At 39.7% G+C, this 16,208-nt stretch overlaps 2 protein-coding genes across 11 annotated transcripts in view; one reads left to right on the plus strand and one right to left on the minus strand.

Moving 5' to 3' along the window:
- Positions 1–12,361, minus strand: part of ATG3 (autophagy related 3) — a 28,019-nt gene extending 15,658 nt beyond the window's left edge. The window contains exons 1-4 of one of the 3 annotated variants that reach the window (XM_080657687.1): positions 11,600–12,361; positions 9,128–9,169; positions 3,870–3,919; positions 175–245 (exon numbers count right to left, since the gene is read on the minus strand). Coding sequence is in view for 1 of the 3 variants with exons in the window: in XM_080657686.1 (XP_080513812.1) it covers positions 175–245; positions 3,870–3,919; positions 9,128–9,169; positions 11,856–11,927 (235 nt within the window). In the remaining 2 variants the exon portion in view is untranslated. The remainder of the gene's footprint in view (positions 1–174; positions 246–3,869; positions 3,920–9,127; positions 9,170–11,599) is intronic. The other 2 variants (XM_080657688.1, XM_080657686.1) reach the window with 2 other exon arrangements.
- Positions 12,362–12,418: 57 nt separating this feature from the next.
- The window catches only part of SLC35A5 (solute carrier family 35 member A5), a 31,760-nt gene continuing 27,970 nt past the window's right edge, over positions 12,419–16,208 (plus strand). For 4 of the 8 annotated variants that reach the window (XR_013960028.1, XM_080657689.1, XM_080657692.1 and 1 more), the window contains exons 1-2: positions 12,432–12,727; positions 13,978–14,126. Coding sequence is in view for 6 of the 8 variants with exons in the window: in XM_080657689.1 (XP_080513815.1) it covers positions 13,997–14,126 (130 nt within the window). In the remaining 2 variants the exon portion in view is untranslated. Of the gene's footprint in view, positions 12,728–13,977; positions 14,127–16,208 lie in introns of all 8 variants that reach the window. The other 4 variants (XM_080657693.1, XM_080657695.1, XM_080657690.1 and 1 more) reach the window with 3 other exon arrangements.

The raw sequence follows: 16,208 nt of genomic DNA on the forward strand, positions 1-16,208 counted from the left end.
ATCAGATAAGGAGAAAAAAATACCTCAGCAATAGAAAACCCAGAGCTTCATTCAATTTCCAAATTTGTCTGAAATCAGCTGTACGTACAGCTTTGAGCACAAATCAAGGTTATAAGGTGTGTTTTTAAAACATATAACTGTAAAATTTACTAATAAATGCAACATAATTCTTACCATTTTTGGTGACCAAAAATTGTTTGCCTGTTGGTAGGTATGCCTTCACTTTCAATTCTTCCCCTGTAGCCCTTTAAAAAGAGAAGCACCAAAATACAAAATAAAATTTTAAAGGCAAAGACAGAACAGAAGATATCACATGTAAATCTCAAAACTACACAATCCACACCCCTGAAAAAACTGTTTTAGGAAGGACACCATTAAAGTGATATACATCAGGGCATCAAAGAATATAGCACTATTATAAATTAAACTAGAGGCCCGATGCATGAAGATTTGTGCAAGAATGGGCCTTCCTTCCCCTGGCTGCGGGCACCACCTTTGCTCCGGCCAGAGCCACCTTTCCGCCTTCCCACGCTGCCCAGAGGCCCAGAGTGGCCAGGGGTGGTGTGGAACGCCTTGGGCCGCTCGGCGCCTGCATGTGCAAATTAACCCGCCATCTTTGTTGGGTTAATTTGCATATTCACTCCTGATTGGCTGGTGGGCATCGCGAAGGTATGGTCAATTTGCATCTTACTCTTTTATTAGTGTAGATGTACTAAGAGAAACAAACAAGACCTAAGAGAATTTGGATTAAATATTAGATAAAAAATACAAAATAATATAGAATGACTATTATATTTGCCTCTGAATAAAAAGAAAATGCTGTTTTTAGTGAGTATAATCTCATTCATATTTTTAATCCTAAAGTACTGCTCATCTTGAGACCAAGAGGCTGAAAAATAGTTGCATGACATTATATAACAAAGTAGGTGGTTAGCAAGATCTCTGTTCCTACCACACTATTAAAATTGGAACTAAGATATAAGATACTTTGAATCACTGAAAACAAAAAACTTGTACTGAGTGCTTATTAAATATAGGATTTAGAACTCTAACATGCATATTTTTTATATTCACCAAAGTATATATTTTTATTGATTTGAGAGAAAGAGCAAGAGAGAAACATCCATGTGCGAGATAAACATCGACTGTTTGCCTCCCATATGCAGCCCAACTTGGATTTGAACCCACAACCTAGGTATGTGCTCTGACTGGGAATCGAACCTGCAACCTTTTGGTATAAGGGACAACATTGCAATCAAATGAGCCACCCGGCCAAGGCTAACATGAATTATTTTTATTTAATCCTCAGAACCCTAAGAGGTGAGTAACATTAATATCCCTTTTTTATAGGTAAGTAAACAAGAGCTTAAAGAAGACTGCCCACAGTTACAAAACCAGGAAGTGGAAGAGCCAAGTGAGCCCAAGGCTCCTGCTTTTAAACACTATGACCTATGTGGGTCATTTCCGATTTTTCAGTGCTACTTTCTGGAATATCTCATTAAGAATTTGCTCAAAGAATCTCATGTGGGTCAAAGAATCTTTTACTGGAATTGGCCAGAGCTGAGATAATATGTCTATCACAATCACATGAGCATAAATTTGGAGTCCTGCTGTGTTCTTTCTCAAGCTTTAGTCTAAAGCTCAAACCATCTATTTAAGCACAAAATAAAGCTAGGTAGCTATCTAAGCATCCTTGGACCTTTCCCAAAAGTCAAATTCAACAATGCCATGACACTGCCTGAAGTTCTGAGAGAAGATGGTATAATAAAGTCATGATGACACCTACAGACATGAAAGTATAATAACAAGTATATATTTTAAACACTGATTTAAAATAAATTGTTCCTTTGGCCTCAGGAGTTCAGCTGGAAGTGTGGACATTGGAGTGGGGTAAAATTAAGTTCTAAGTTAAATGAAATTATTTCAACCATTGCAATTCATAAAGTATAACTATAAACCACCACCAGCTAAAGAAGATTCTATACATATATATAATCCCTATAACAATACTATATATCACATGTCTAAATTAGATAATTAAGGACTATAATAAAGAAACCTGAAAAAGAAAATATGTTATCGTATTGAAGATCCTAAATTAGTTATGTTTACAAAATGAATATTATTTTAAACTTTATATACCTATTTGACTTTTTAAAATACATAAAATATAGATCCGACCTAGGTAAATATAGTTTTAACTTACAATTTAGCATAGCGGGGGGGGAAAAAAAGTCAACCAATCTTACTAAATCAGAGAGATTCTATGATATTAACTCAGTTTTAAATATGGAACAGAAATACATGTAGGAAAGACAAGGACATAAAAATAAATAAATCTGACACTTTGGCCTTGATACTTAAAAATAATGCTCTAAAAGATAAAGAGCAATTTACATATATAAAAGTGTAATATGCAGATTGACTGGACAGTGGGACAACTGGTTGGCTATGATGTGCACTGACCACCAGGGGGCAGACGCTCAATGCAGGAGCTGCCCCCAGCCTGAAGGCTCTGATCGCCCAATGGGGAATTGGGAACCGGGCATGGGTGGTGGTGGATGCAAGCTGCGGACACAGGTGGCGGGGGACGGGGCTGCCAACTTCTTGGTCCCCCCCCCCCCCCCCGCTGCCCCCACCCTGAGCTGACAGGCTCCCATTGCCTGATGGGGAACTGGGAACTGGGGGTGGGTGGTGGAGGACATGGGTGGCGCCGGGGCCCCAATCACCCCACCGGTCACCCCACACACACAGGGCGACCTGCAGCAGCAGCAGCCGGGGGCAGGGATGGCTGCTGGGGAAGATCGGCCCTGATCACAGGCCAGGCCTAGGGACCCTACCCATGCACGAATTTCGTGTGCCGGGCCTTTAGTTGATAATAAGCAGTAACAACTGTGTGGGGTATGTGTTAAATATAAAAATTGAGGGGAAGAGAAGAGCACATAGTGTAATTCTTTAAGCTCTTTAGATATTAAGGAAAATTTATCAATTAGAACCAGGTTAGTTCTAGAAATACTTCTAACAAATCAAAACTGTGCCTTTCAACTATAATTGAAAAAGTGCCATTGAAAGAAAAAAAGGCTATCATAAGTTAACAACTTGTATATCTAAACTAAATAATAATTGCAAATATTTCTACAACAATTATATAGTTCTGCCAGTATTGAGATCACTTTTCCAGGAACTGTCTGTCTGGTGGTTTTACCATGAGTACTTAACAGTAATAAAACTGCATTTTTAAAAACACATTCTGCTATTATTCAGAATATTTAAAATATATGTTATGAGATCAGCTAAGTTGCTTAAACTACTTTTATGAAGAGAAAAGTTAATAAAGAAAATAAAACATTTTTAAAGTATATTACCAACAGATTTTCAATGAAGACATTAGTCGATATGAAAGTTTTAAACTTTTGAATTAATTCCTAAAACGGGATCATACTTTTGAACTTTAATAAAAGGTCATATGGTTAAAGAACATAAGACTGCAAAATCTCTGCATTAATGAATGTTATAGAAATATGCAATAAATACCCATTAATATGAAAAAAATGAGCTGATCAAATTTATAATCTCTTGAACATGATTTTTTAAAAGCACTATAAAGAAATGGAATCCTAGTAAAGGAAGTGAAGGCATTTATCTCAAAAATACCCATCTTTTGTGCTAACAGAGCAAAACAAAACAGGTGTAATGCCCAATTTTTCTTCCTTTACTTTCGCATCATGGGGAACCATTTAATAGAAAAATCTATTAAAAAGGATTAGACTGGTCATTCCAATTTTCATGTCCTAACCAATTTTCCCAACTGCCATAGTTATGAAGTCATACCTTTATTAATTTTATATTCTTCACCCAAGATTACTTACCATTGCCATGTTGGACAGTGGTGAACTAAGTGATCTCCAGCTGCCACAAACTATTAAGGATTTAGAAGGAATATGAAAAAAGGGAAAAAGAAAAATTGAACATTACTAAATGTAAGTTGGCAAAATACCAAAGTGTCATCTTGTGCATTCTTGATACCTAATAATCAATTTAAATACAAACAGCACCAAATCTGCTCTACCAGCCTGAAGATTTTTTATTATTATTAAAACTGAAAAATTTTTAGCACCCATAAGTTTAATTTTGGAACAAAAAAAAAACACTGAATGCTATTATTTTAATCCGTTTTTATCACTGGATTAAATGCCAAAGGCATACATATCATGAAATGTATAAAGTTGACATAGGATTCAAAATGTCAAAAATCATTTTATAGAGAAATAAAATGTAGAGAGATTCTTCCTAGTGGCTGAAAAGTCAAAGAAGATCTTGAAAAAAAATTGCTAAATAGATACATGTCTGATGTAAGAATAGTTTTTACATCACATTTCTTTCTCTCTCTCTCTCCCTGTTTTCTTAAGTTAAGGTAACAGCCAATTTTGAAAGCTTTTTCATAGTCTTAAAGGAATATTAACAAGAGTGCCAAATAATGGGGGAATGTTAGAAGCTTTTGGACTGACTTAGAAAACACCGAGACAATTAAGAAATTGAATTCTCTAACAAACTTTGGACTTTCTGGGCAGATTGAACATTGAACGAGTTTTTGTTTATTGTTTCTTTTTTTTCCCCAAAAAAGAAAAACCAGACTCAGGAAGAAGTAGTTTAATCTTTTGAGAATTTCTATTATACATGAACTGCTCTTGCTACAAGATAGAAATCTTGTTTATTCTTGAAAGCAGAAAATGAAAGTCTGTTAAGCATAATTGCAGTGTCCCAACTCAAACAATATGCACACATACTTTCCCAATTACTATTTCACAACAACTCTAACCTAAAATCATGTATTTTTCATGGGTTTATTACACAGCAACAAATTGCAATGTCTTTAATTTTCTAATGTCTTTCTGAGAAAAGTCAGTCTGCATATAATACTCTATTTTATTTGAGAGAGTAAAGCTCTATAAAGTAAGCATTCTGCGAGTAATTTTCCAAAAAGACACAATAACAAGATTTAGCATTGTATTCCCAACAGCAACTGTTTATGTTCTTTTATTTCACCTTTACAAATGTTTCTGTTCTTTTATTTCAAAGAATCCTTTTTATTACTTAAACTGATCAAGCAAAGACAAAAACCCAAATGAAAACAATACTCTCTTCCCCAGGTTTTCAGCATTTTGGGTCATTTCGACTAGATGCTGCATTTAACACTAGCTATCAGAAACTAATTTAGCACCATCAAAAGAGTATTAACTTAACAAAATGCAAGCAAAACAAAGAATTAAAAAATTTAAAAACTTGCCCTAACTCGTTTGGCTCAGTGGATAGAGCATCGGCCTGTGGACTGAAGGGTCCCAGGTTCGATTCCAGTCAAGGGCATGTACCTGGGTTGCGGGCACATCCCCAGTGGGGGGCGTGCAAGAGGCAGCTGATCGATGTCTCTCTCTCATCGATGTTTCTAACTTTCTATCCCTCTCTCTTCCTCTCTGTAAAAAATCAATAAAATATATTAAAAAAAAAAAAAATTTAAAAACTTCTTTAATGATACTGCCTTGATGTCACAAGACTCTAATAATTTTATTCCATGGTAACTCCGGTAGCATCTATTAAAAAAATAACATAAACACTAGAAGGTAAGGAAAACTATAAAAGAACACAGAATTGTACTGATAATTAATACATATGTACATTTGCCCTCACTAGCAATGGCCATTATTAAATGTTTCATATGTTCAAGTGAAATAAAATGTAAGACAAAAACTCAAACTTCTAAATTTTCAACATTTTCTCCAGTAGCTTTTTTAGTGACTAAACATTATATAACACTGAATAACTCCCAAAAAGATTGAATCAGTATTAACGATTTGATGAGCAACTTTATTTTTGAAGCTGCTCTTTATTACTATATTCAATCAAGTCATACACATGTTGTACAATAAAGTATTTTTAATAAACAATACTATATTGGATAATGCCTGACCCTCTTTTAAACACAAGACTTCCAGACCTCTCAATGAAAACAAAAAGATATCTGGAGGCTGACAGCCAGAAGCCTAGAAATAGTAAGAGAAAACAAAAAACTCAGTATAGTATTTATCTAAAACAAAGTATGTCTTCTCATTTTCCTCCTCTAGAGTCATTCTAATTTAACACAACCCTATAATTGTGCTCTATCCCAATTCAGCATTATGTGGTTGGGACCCACCTGGGCTAGTTATGCTTTGTATTTTTTTTAAAAGGAAAAAATTTACTAGGTGTACCGGTTAATAATGCGGACTTTTTTCTTTCTTTTTTTTAAAATATATTTTATTGATTTTTTACAGAGAGGAAGGGAGAGGGATAGAGAGTCAGAAACATCGATGAGAGAGAAACATCGACCAGCTGCCTCCTGCACACCACACCCCCTACTGGAAATATGCCTGCAACCAAGGTACATGCCCTTGACCAGAATCGAACCTGGGACCTCTCAGTCCGCAGGCCGACGCTCTATCCACTGAGCCAAACCAGTCAGGGCCAGACTTTTTTCAATAGATGGAGTTACACATATGTTGATATATAGGCAATCTGATATGTATGCTATTTTGTTGTATTGACAACAATCTTCAAAACTTAATATGTCAAATTTGCTGCAGGTGTTAACATCATAGATATTTTTACACTTAAAAATGTCGAATTTTGTGCCAAAAAAAGAGCATTTGTGGGAAGTTATAACTCATTACTTTATTTTGAAGAAAATTGTTGCTGAATACTTTGGGAAGCTTATGGTGAACATGCTCCATCTCAAGATACTTGTGTACGCTGGTTTAAAATTTTTAAAAGTGATGATTTCAATGTGAAAGACAAAGAACGTCTAGGTCAACCGAAAAAGTTTGAAGACCAACAATTACAAGCATTATTGGATGAAGATGCGTGTCAAACTTAAAAACAACTTGCAAAAAAATTATGAGCTTCTAAAACCAGGTGAAACCATTATACTGATCACTACCGACAACAAATAATCAATTTGAACCACAACCAGAATGTTCCATAAGACACGGTAAAGTAATTTTGCTTCATGATGATGCACCATCACACACTTCAAAACCAGTTAAAGACACATTAAAAGATCTTGCCTGGGAAGTATTAACCTGCCCGCTGTATTCACCAGACCTTGCTCCTGCAGATTACCACTTGTTCTGATCAATGGCACACACAGTTTCTGAGCAGCACTTCAAAACATACAAAGAAGTGGAAAATTGGGTCTCTGAATGGTTTGCCTCAAACCAATAGAAGAAAAGTTCTATTGGGATGGTAACCACAAATTACCTGAAAGATGGAGAAATGTGTAGCTATCGTGGACATTATTTTGAATAAAGCACTTCTGATGTTTCTCTTGAAATTACTGTTTTCTTTGATTACAAAATCTGCTATTATTAACCAGTACATCTAGTATTACCCACTTCATGATACAATTAAGTGCAACAGTTATTCAATCTAGGATTAGTAGCTATTTTAAAATAGCTTAACTCTATCTAATAACTAATGATATGGATCTCTAACTCATCTATTTAGTAATTAGTCATTCATCTTTACATAGAGGAGATAAAACCAAAGAGCCCAAAAAGAATAGCATACTTTCATCTCTGCTCTTGACTTCAGATACTTAGTTTCAAGAGTCTTGTCTACATTACACCTTTGTTGGACAAGAACATTAAGATCCTTAACATCAAAACTTTAGTTTTATTTGGCATCCAAGATATTGAACTCATGATGCCTAAGGCAGAATGGGTCCATCAGAAAATGTCTAGCCATGACCCCTCATTTTATAAATAAGGAAACAAGAAGCCTGTGCCTGGTTAGCTTAATTGATTTGTCCGAGTCAGAATAGGAGAAATTAGAGAAATTGGTCTGGAAGGCAGATCTCCTAGTTTCTTTCCACACCACTATGTGTCTTCACTAAAAATAAAGACAATTTTAGATAAAAGATCATCATCCTTATAACTCACAAGGATTTGGCACTGAAGAAATTCCATCCCAATTGAAAACTGAAAGATCAGTTAATTCTCTAGCTTGAGATCTTGCAATTTACAGCACTAGCCAATCATAAAACAAGGTTTATTTCAAAAAGTTTCTCTCAAAACAATGATTAAGTTCTATTGCCAATTAGTGGTACTTTTAATAAATTCTTTGCCATTTATTAAGATTAAAAAATAAGTCTGATGCAATCATAACCATTCATAAAACTGGAGTCTAAAAGGACTTTTAGGTCAGTATTCATTCCACTAAGGATGACAAAATAACTGCCTAAAGGAAAGAGAACACTTTTATTATATAGATTTGGTGAGCAAGTAAAATGACTCCTTCGAACATAATTCTTCATTAAAAGTTCAATAAAACTCCACAGGCCTATAAAACAGCCATCAGTTTCAGCATTAAGCAGAGTTAATATTACTTGGTTGGGAGAAAAAGTGAAAGAATGTGAGAAAAAAATCCTCGTTAAATATGTAGAAATAAAATGTTTAAGCTAAATACTGCGAAAAAACTTAATATCCAAGCAGTGAACCAAAGTTTCCAAATGGAAAGTCATGAAAACTCATGTTTGGTTAGACCAGTGGTTGGCAAACCGCGGCTCGCGAGCCACATGCGGCTCTTTGGCCCCTTGAATGTGGCTCTTCCACAAAATACCACATACCCTAATTAAGTTAATAACAATATACCTACCTATATAGTTTAAGTTTAAAAAATTTGGCTCTCAAAAGAAATTTCAAACGTTGTACTGTTGATATTTGGCTCTGTTGACTAATGAGTTTGCCGACCACTGGTTAGACAAAGGCACGACAACAAAGGCCTCAGAGTCCACTGCTCAATACAGCACAAATATGAGTGAAGGGTAAGTGAGGACAGGAATCTTTTCTGTTCCCTCTTCCACCCTCACTTCCAAATAAAGAGGAACCACAGAGAAATATGAGAAGTGGCAAATCAAGAGGGAAGTTGCATTTCTATGGGAAGCAGAAAACCCTATAAAAAAGCTAATACAGTCAACAGAATAAACTTTTACTCAAATCTAAATTAAAGTTAAATATTTTTTTCTTAATAGTAAAAAAGCCACCCAATTTAATATAATTGTAAAATATCAGAGCTTCAGAATATCTTCAACACTCACCTCTTCTGGGGTGATAACACCTGTTTCCTTAAACTTTGATTCCTAAAGTGAGCAAAAAGAATAACAGTATTATACTACTTTCCCTTTCAAATTAAAAATGTTTTTGTGCAACTGTTTGCCTGGCAGTCTTTTAGGCAATGGAGCACTTACAAAAAAAGAATATATCACTGGTACCCGACCTCAAGGAATATATATATATATATATATATATATATGTCTAGTGGAGAAAACTGACATGAAAATAATTTCAAAACAATAATTTGGGGAAATCACAAATATCTTTATTTTACAGAACAGTGAAAATGTCTTAAAGATGTTTAGACATCCCACAATTCAGCCAACATTTCATTTAAATGGAATAATATTAGAAACCAAACCTATTAAGTTGTAAGTCATTTAATACTTTCCCATTATTTTCATCTCCAAGGTACTAATGCAATATTCTCTTTGCTAAAGCAAGGATGTTATCTACCAAATATTTCTAAGTTTTTAAATTATATGTAAGATTTTGTGGTAGAGTCTGAAGAAATGCAAAGATTCATTTATGAACATTATTAATTCAACAAATATTAACTGAATAACTATGCGCACTATTTGAGTTAATGGGGGTATAGGAGTAAATAAAATAGAGCAAACTCATCCCTGTCCTCATAAGAACTTTAAACTCTCTAGTGGAGAGACAAAAGCCAAATGGTAATGAATACCATGAAGAAAAATGAGGCAGATAGGAAAATGGACTGGTCCAGGCTGTAAAGAGAGGGGTGTAAGGAGAGGTCAGAGATGGTCAGCGAACAAAGACTTCACTGATAGGTAACTACTGAACAGAGAGAGACCTTAGGAAAGGAACCAGCCACAGGCTGTCTGGGTGAAGAGCATTTCAGGCAGAGGGAAGAGCAAATGCAAATCTGAGGCAAGAGAGGGCTTGATGGAGTAACAAAAATAGGTCAGACTGGCTTAAGCAAAAGTGAGCAAAGGATAGAGTAGGAGATAAGTCGATAGGGGCCTTCTACCAAGGCTTGAAGACCACTGTAGACTTTGGCTTTTACTGTACTTATGTCTTTCAAACCATGGTTTTTCTTAATTTTTACCTACTAGGAAAAATAATTCTTTCCTTCCCAGGAATTTAGTGTTTTTTTTCCCCCTTGCTTTCCTATGTCTGGTAGGAAACCATAAGTATTTTCTCTGTAAACCAACAAGTTTGCACAGGGAGGGGCAAAGAGAGGGCCATTAATTCTGCTTTCTTTATTACTAAAAATACATACTGATAAGCTAACACTTCCTGACGAGTAAAATGATTTCCTAAAACACAATTCTATGTTATAAGATCAATAAAATACAACTGGCCAACAAAATAGCAGTTTTATATTTAATTTAGAAGGTCTTTTTCTTTTACACCTCTCTCCCTGAAACTAAAAAGTTGTAACAATCATGTATTATTTAAATGCTGTATACCTATGTCCTAGGTAGACAGTTTTCTGAAAAGATGACATAATATGCAAAATAATCATGATTCAACTGTCACGATGGTTTTCAAATTCAAATTGACTGAATAATCTCAATTAAGATGGGTTTCACAGTAAACAAATATAAGCATAGCAGGAGTTGAAATTCTCATTTATAAACTTTTCTGACTTTTTTTTTTTAACTTGGTCTAAGTATCATTTTAAAATCAGTCTCAGAAACAAATATAAAAAGAATATAGAACATTTCTCTTTGCCATGGGAAAGGAGCAAAGTAAAGCTGTCCACTATTCTTCTTAGTGTACCAGAATAGCTTCCTGAATAAAGAGAACCATTTCCATGGATACTTCATCCCCACACCAAGATTTGTAAAATTTTAGATGAAAGCTTAAAAAAAAAACATTAAACAAGAACTCGCTATTCAGCCACTATAATTGCTCTTTTCAGAAAGGAAAAATAAAGTTGCAATAACAAACTTTACTCTAAAATAATTATATAATAAAAACTTGAATACACTTCTAGAAATGTACCTTTGAAAATAAGAAAACCATCAGTCTCTCCTGTAATAGCTAATGTGTCACAATTTTTACTTTAAAAATGATGCACTGCCAATGGAAAATCAGTTATAGATCGAGGAGGGGCAAAGCTGCTCCTTATTATCACTGAAGTCCAAGATTATCAACGAATTTCAGCTTCTTTAAAAACTTGGGAAAGGGAGGTTTCGCCTGTTAGCTGGGTTCAATGGTACCGATGATGCTGCAAATTCACCTCGTTCCTTTGAAATCTAACAGGTTGGGTTCTCAATCACCACTGGTTATTTCAAACTCTTAATCATACAAAAGATTTACACTTAGAGAAAAAGTGACATGTGTCATTTTAGTACCAAGTATAGATTTCATTTTTTTTTTAAAGATAAGCAAAATCTTTGTTTAAAAAGTTCTAAAGACTACCGATGCTGGGTTTAACGTTCTCAAATATACTTGGCTTCGGACTACCTCGCAACCCGACGTACCCCGACGCGCTGAGTTCTGACGGGTGAAGGGCGACACGAGTATGCACAGAGCGTCGCTCCAAGTTTACCCGAAGAGCCGGAAAGCCCTAGAAAACAGCTGCGAGGACCACAGGTGGGGGATGCACCTTTTCCGGTGTCCCACCTTCCTACACCTTTCCCGGGCGGAGAGCACGGTGACTCCCCCGGAGCCCGGTCCTCGGCGCCTGCAGAGTTGAGCGTGTACCTGACAGCCCCTGGCAAGCCCGGCCCGGCTTACCTTGAGGACCGGGGTCAGGTACTCAGCCACTTCCAGTGCCTTTCCCTTCACTGTGTTAATCACATTCTGCATCCTGGGGCCGGGGTAGCGGCCGGCCCCGCGACGGGGTGGGAAGGGCAGCCGGGACAGGGACCAGGAGTCAGAAAATGTCCCCGCGGCCACCGACGTGCATTGGCACGCGGCCGACGGCACCCGAGGGGACGGGACGCGACGGGACGGACGGGACGTGGGGGAGGGGCGGCTGGCGCGGCGCGCGAACGGGGCGCGCACCCCTGCGCCCCAGGCAGCGAGTGGCGGACCGGGCCCGGCTGTCACCTGGCCTCGAGGGAGGGCGGCAGGGCCGAGGGGTGTGTTGGGGTGGGGAAGAGCGGGCGCACGCGCACCCCTGCCCTCAGGAACTCTCCTCTTCCCTTGGCTTCATTCGCGCCCCTTCCGGCTTCCCCTTCCTTTTCTCACTCTCTCGCCGTAGCTTCGCCTCCACCTAGGCCTCACGTGACGCAGGACTCTCGGGACACGTGACGCGAGAAAGGCCGCGCTGGGGCGGAATCAGGTCGCTTCTCCCCGCCCTCCGGAAGCGTAACACTGAGCGCGCCTGCGCAATGGGCGCCAGGTCCGCTCTCTCCCCGTTGGGTCCTTATTGTGCTTTTTGTTTCGTAATAGGAGGTTCTGGGGTAGAGGCTTTTTCGCCTCTCTTTCCCTCCCTTAGGTTCCCCGCATATGGATCCTAAAAGCTGCTGCTGCTGAGCTGATTCAGCTTTAGGATGTGAGCTCTTCCCCTGGAAGCTCTTCGAGGGAGGAACTGAGGTGACAAGGCCGAGCAGTGCGCGTGCGGATGAGGGGTGGGCGCGGCAGAAGAGATCCCTACTGCGCAGGTGTGACGAGAGGTTTTTCCCTGGCCCTGCAGAAAAATCTGCTGTCCTCTTGTGGGAGAGGTGTCTGTTTGGCCTCTGGACATTGTCCAGTCGAGCTGTCACCGGTGGCGTTTCAAACCCATAGCTCACCAATCCCCCAGTGCGCCATCCCTACACGGGGAGGCTTTGTACAAGTACCCGCCCTGGCGTTTAGTGTCCTCAACATATGAAAGTGTAACCAGATAACCAAGGGGTCCGGGCTGCCTGTCACTACCTGAGCCACTTAAGCAGAGATAGGATTGAATCATATATGAGCGTTTTTTTCCTAATAACGCTGGCAGTATGGGAGAGTAGCAGGTCTTCCGCAAAAATCTGCTCTGACACTCCCCATAAACCAGCTGCTTATGTTGGGTAGAAGGGAAAAGATTACGTGGGAAAGTAAGAATTACAGGCATGGGAAAGTGGGCAAGGTATTATGGTTACACTCTACAGGCAATAAGGGCTGGGGGGTTGCAAAGGGCGGGTGCCTTGGGGACTAGATTGTTTCAGCCAAGAGGTTGTAAATCTTTCCATAATGATAGGCAGATCTTGGAAAAGGAGGATGAACTGCATTCCGATGTTAGCTCCCATGTCCCAGGGAGCACAACTCTCAGCCAGGCTAGAATGTGTTTCTCTAATCAGAACAGAACCATCTCAGTTAACAGCATGATTAATATTTCTTATAATTGTAGCTAATCCCCAGTATTCTATTTCTGCCCTTAACAAAAGGAGGGCCGTAGAGTCATTGATTTCTAAGTTCTTTCTTACTTCCATAATGAGTTCAGTATAAGTTAACAGTAGTGTAATGAAATCTTTCCAAGCAAGCTCTTTTTCCTCCTAAGGAAGATCTGCAACAAAGGAGAGAAATACAAATCTGAAATTCTCATCTTCTAGAGCAAAGTTGCTAATAAAAATGGAAGTTAAAGAATTGCTTTTCTGTAGAATTCTGCAGTCCCCAAGTGTCAATTACTCGCTTGCTACCTTTGGCAGCACTTCTAATGTGGTTCTTGCCTTTTCTGTCTCTAGAGTTACCCCTCTATCAAATTTTTATCATTTTCATTTGCTTTCTCCATAGTTTCTCTTGTACACTTCAGCTTTCTTCGATTTGATAATAGCCATAGCCAGTAGGGTTACCCATGAAAATTTATTTTCTGTCCCTCACACTTCAATGGTATTTGCATTATCCTTAACCTGCCAGTTGGGTTGCTCATGAATTTATTCTTCTTTTTAAGGCAATTAGAAAACAGTGAAATGGAAAGCAAGTGCTGTGGTCATCCCATGTTATGCTCCTTGTCAACAATGTATACATTCTTGCTAGGGACCATATTTATTGCTTTAAGCTCAAGTCGCATCCTATTGGTAAAATATTCAGCCAATGAAGGTAAGTTAAGACTTGTAATATGTATGGAGCACTTACATCTAATTACACATTCTTCTGTTTTTTGTTTCCTTGTGGGTAAAATGGGGATAATACCCTTTCAAGTACGTGGCTTCATGTGAATGATGAAGAATGTTTAAATTGATTTTTTTAACCTTTAATTCTTTAGCAAGAAACATTTTTTATGCTTAGTGAAGTTTGGGTCAGTCAAGAACAGGATCCAGCCCTTTACAGAACAGATCATAACATTGCTTTAATCAGCCAGTACATCTGGGCCTGTAGCAGTATGGAGGATATATTTGTTTGGTCACTTGGCATTTTTCATGTACCATCTTAATTACTGCATCAGTGTAACAATACAGATTATTAGCTTTGATAAATATGTGCTCAAGAAATCTATTTTTTAATGTAAGAATTTGTATTTAAACTTACTTTAATTCCACAAAACTATATTGAGAACCTTTCACGACTTACTGAGGACACATAAGTTTATGACACCATGACCTTTAATGGTCTGCTTGAGAAGTCTGATGTGTCTTAAGTCTCTATTTCAGTTAGCATTTATCTGCCAGGCCCTAGGCTAAGTATAAGCAGGGTTCAAAGTGCAGAGCACTTATGTACTTGTTTGCATAGCCCAGCCGTGGGCAAACTACGGCCCGTGGGCCGGATCCAGCTGTTCTATCCAGTTCTCTTGCTCTCCCCTCCGCTCCTTTACTTTGAATTTATATTAGTTCACACAAACACTCCATCCATGCTTTTGTTCCGGCCCTCCGGTCCAGTTTAAGAACCCATTGTGGCCCTCGAGTCAAAAAGTTTGCCCTCCCCTGGCATAGCCCATGGACACAGGCAATAGGGTGGTGAAGAACTGGATAGATGCTGGGAGGAGTGGGACATCTGTAATACTATCAACAATAATATATATATACTAGTGGCCCAGTGCACGAAATTCGTGTACATTAAAAGGGGATTAGTTAGAGGAAATAATTTAATATTGCTATTTGCCCTTTCTCTATAATAGAAGTGTCAGAGATGAAAGAAAATTAGTAAAATGTATATGAAAACCTTCCTCCTGTCAGAGTCTGGGGCACACCATGGGACCCAGAGTTAAGTCTCTGCCCACCCACATGTGCCTCAAAATTGTGTGAGACCCAGACCCGGCGGGCCCCCACCCCTCATTGGGATAGATCCAGACCTGGCTAGTCCCACCCTTGTCAAGCCCCGCTGGGCAGGGAACATAGCCTTAGGTCCCCTGGCCTGGCACCAGGACAGGGGGCGTGGCCTGAGGTCCCCCAGCCCAGACCGGGGTGGGGGGGGCGTGCCTTGAGGTCCCCCGTCAAGCCCCGCCAGGTGTGGGAGATGGCCTGAGATCCCCTGTCAAGCCCTGCTGGGTTGGGGCATGGCCTGAGGTCCCCCGTCAAGCCCCGCCAGGTGGGGGGGAGCGCAGCCTCAGGTCCCCTGTCAAGCCCCATCAGCAGGGGGGTGCAGCCTCAGGTCCCCCCTGGGTGGGGGGTGCGGCCTGAGTTCCCCCGACCCAGCACTGAAGGTGCACCTTGAGGTCCCCTGTCAAGCCCTGCTAGGCAGGGGGGTGCAGCCTCAGGTCCCTTGGCTCAGTACTGGGGTGGGGGGCACAGCCTGAAGTCCCCTGTCAAGCCGCACCTGCTGGGGGGCCTGGCCTGAGGTCCCCTAGCCCCTGTCAAGCCCTGCCGGGTGGAGGACATGGTCCGAGGTCCCCTGTCAAGCCCCATGGGGCAGGGGAGGGTGTAGCCTAGGGGTGGGCAAACTTTTTGACTTGAGGGCCACAATGGGTTCTTAAACTGAACCGGAGGGCCGGAACAAAAGCATGGATGGAGTGTTTGTGTGAACTAATATAAATTCAAAGTAAAGGAGCGGAGGGGAGAGCAAGAGAACCCTCCGCTCTTTCGGCTCCGCGGGCCGGATAGAACAGCCGAACGGGCCAGATCCGGCCCGCGGGCCATAGTTTGCCCACGGCTGGTGTAGCCTCAGGTCCCTGCTGATTGCTCGTTAAGGCTCCTTATGGGAACTTGGCCTCAGCTGTGGGTGCAGCCATCTTTGTGACGGAGTGAT

This window comes from Plecotus auritus, assembly GCF_963455305.1.
Source record: "Plecotus auritus genome assembly, chromosome: 2".
NCBI classification, from domain to species: domain Eukaryota; kingdom Metazoa; phylum Chordata; class Mammalia; order Chiroptera; family Vespertilionidae; genus Plecotus; species Plecotus auritus.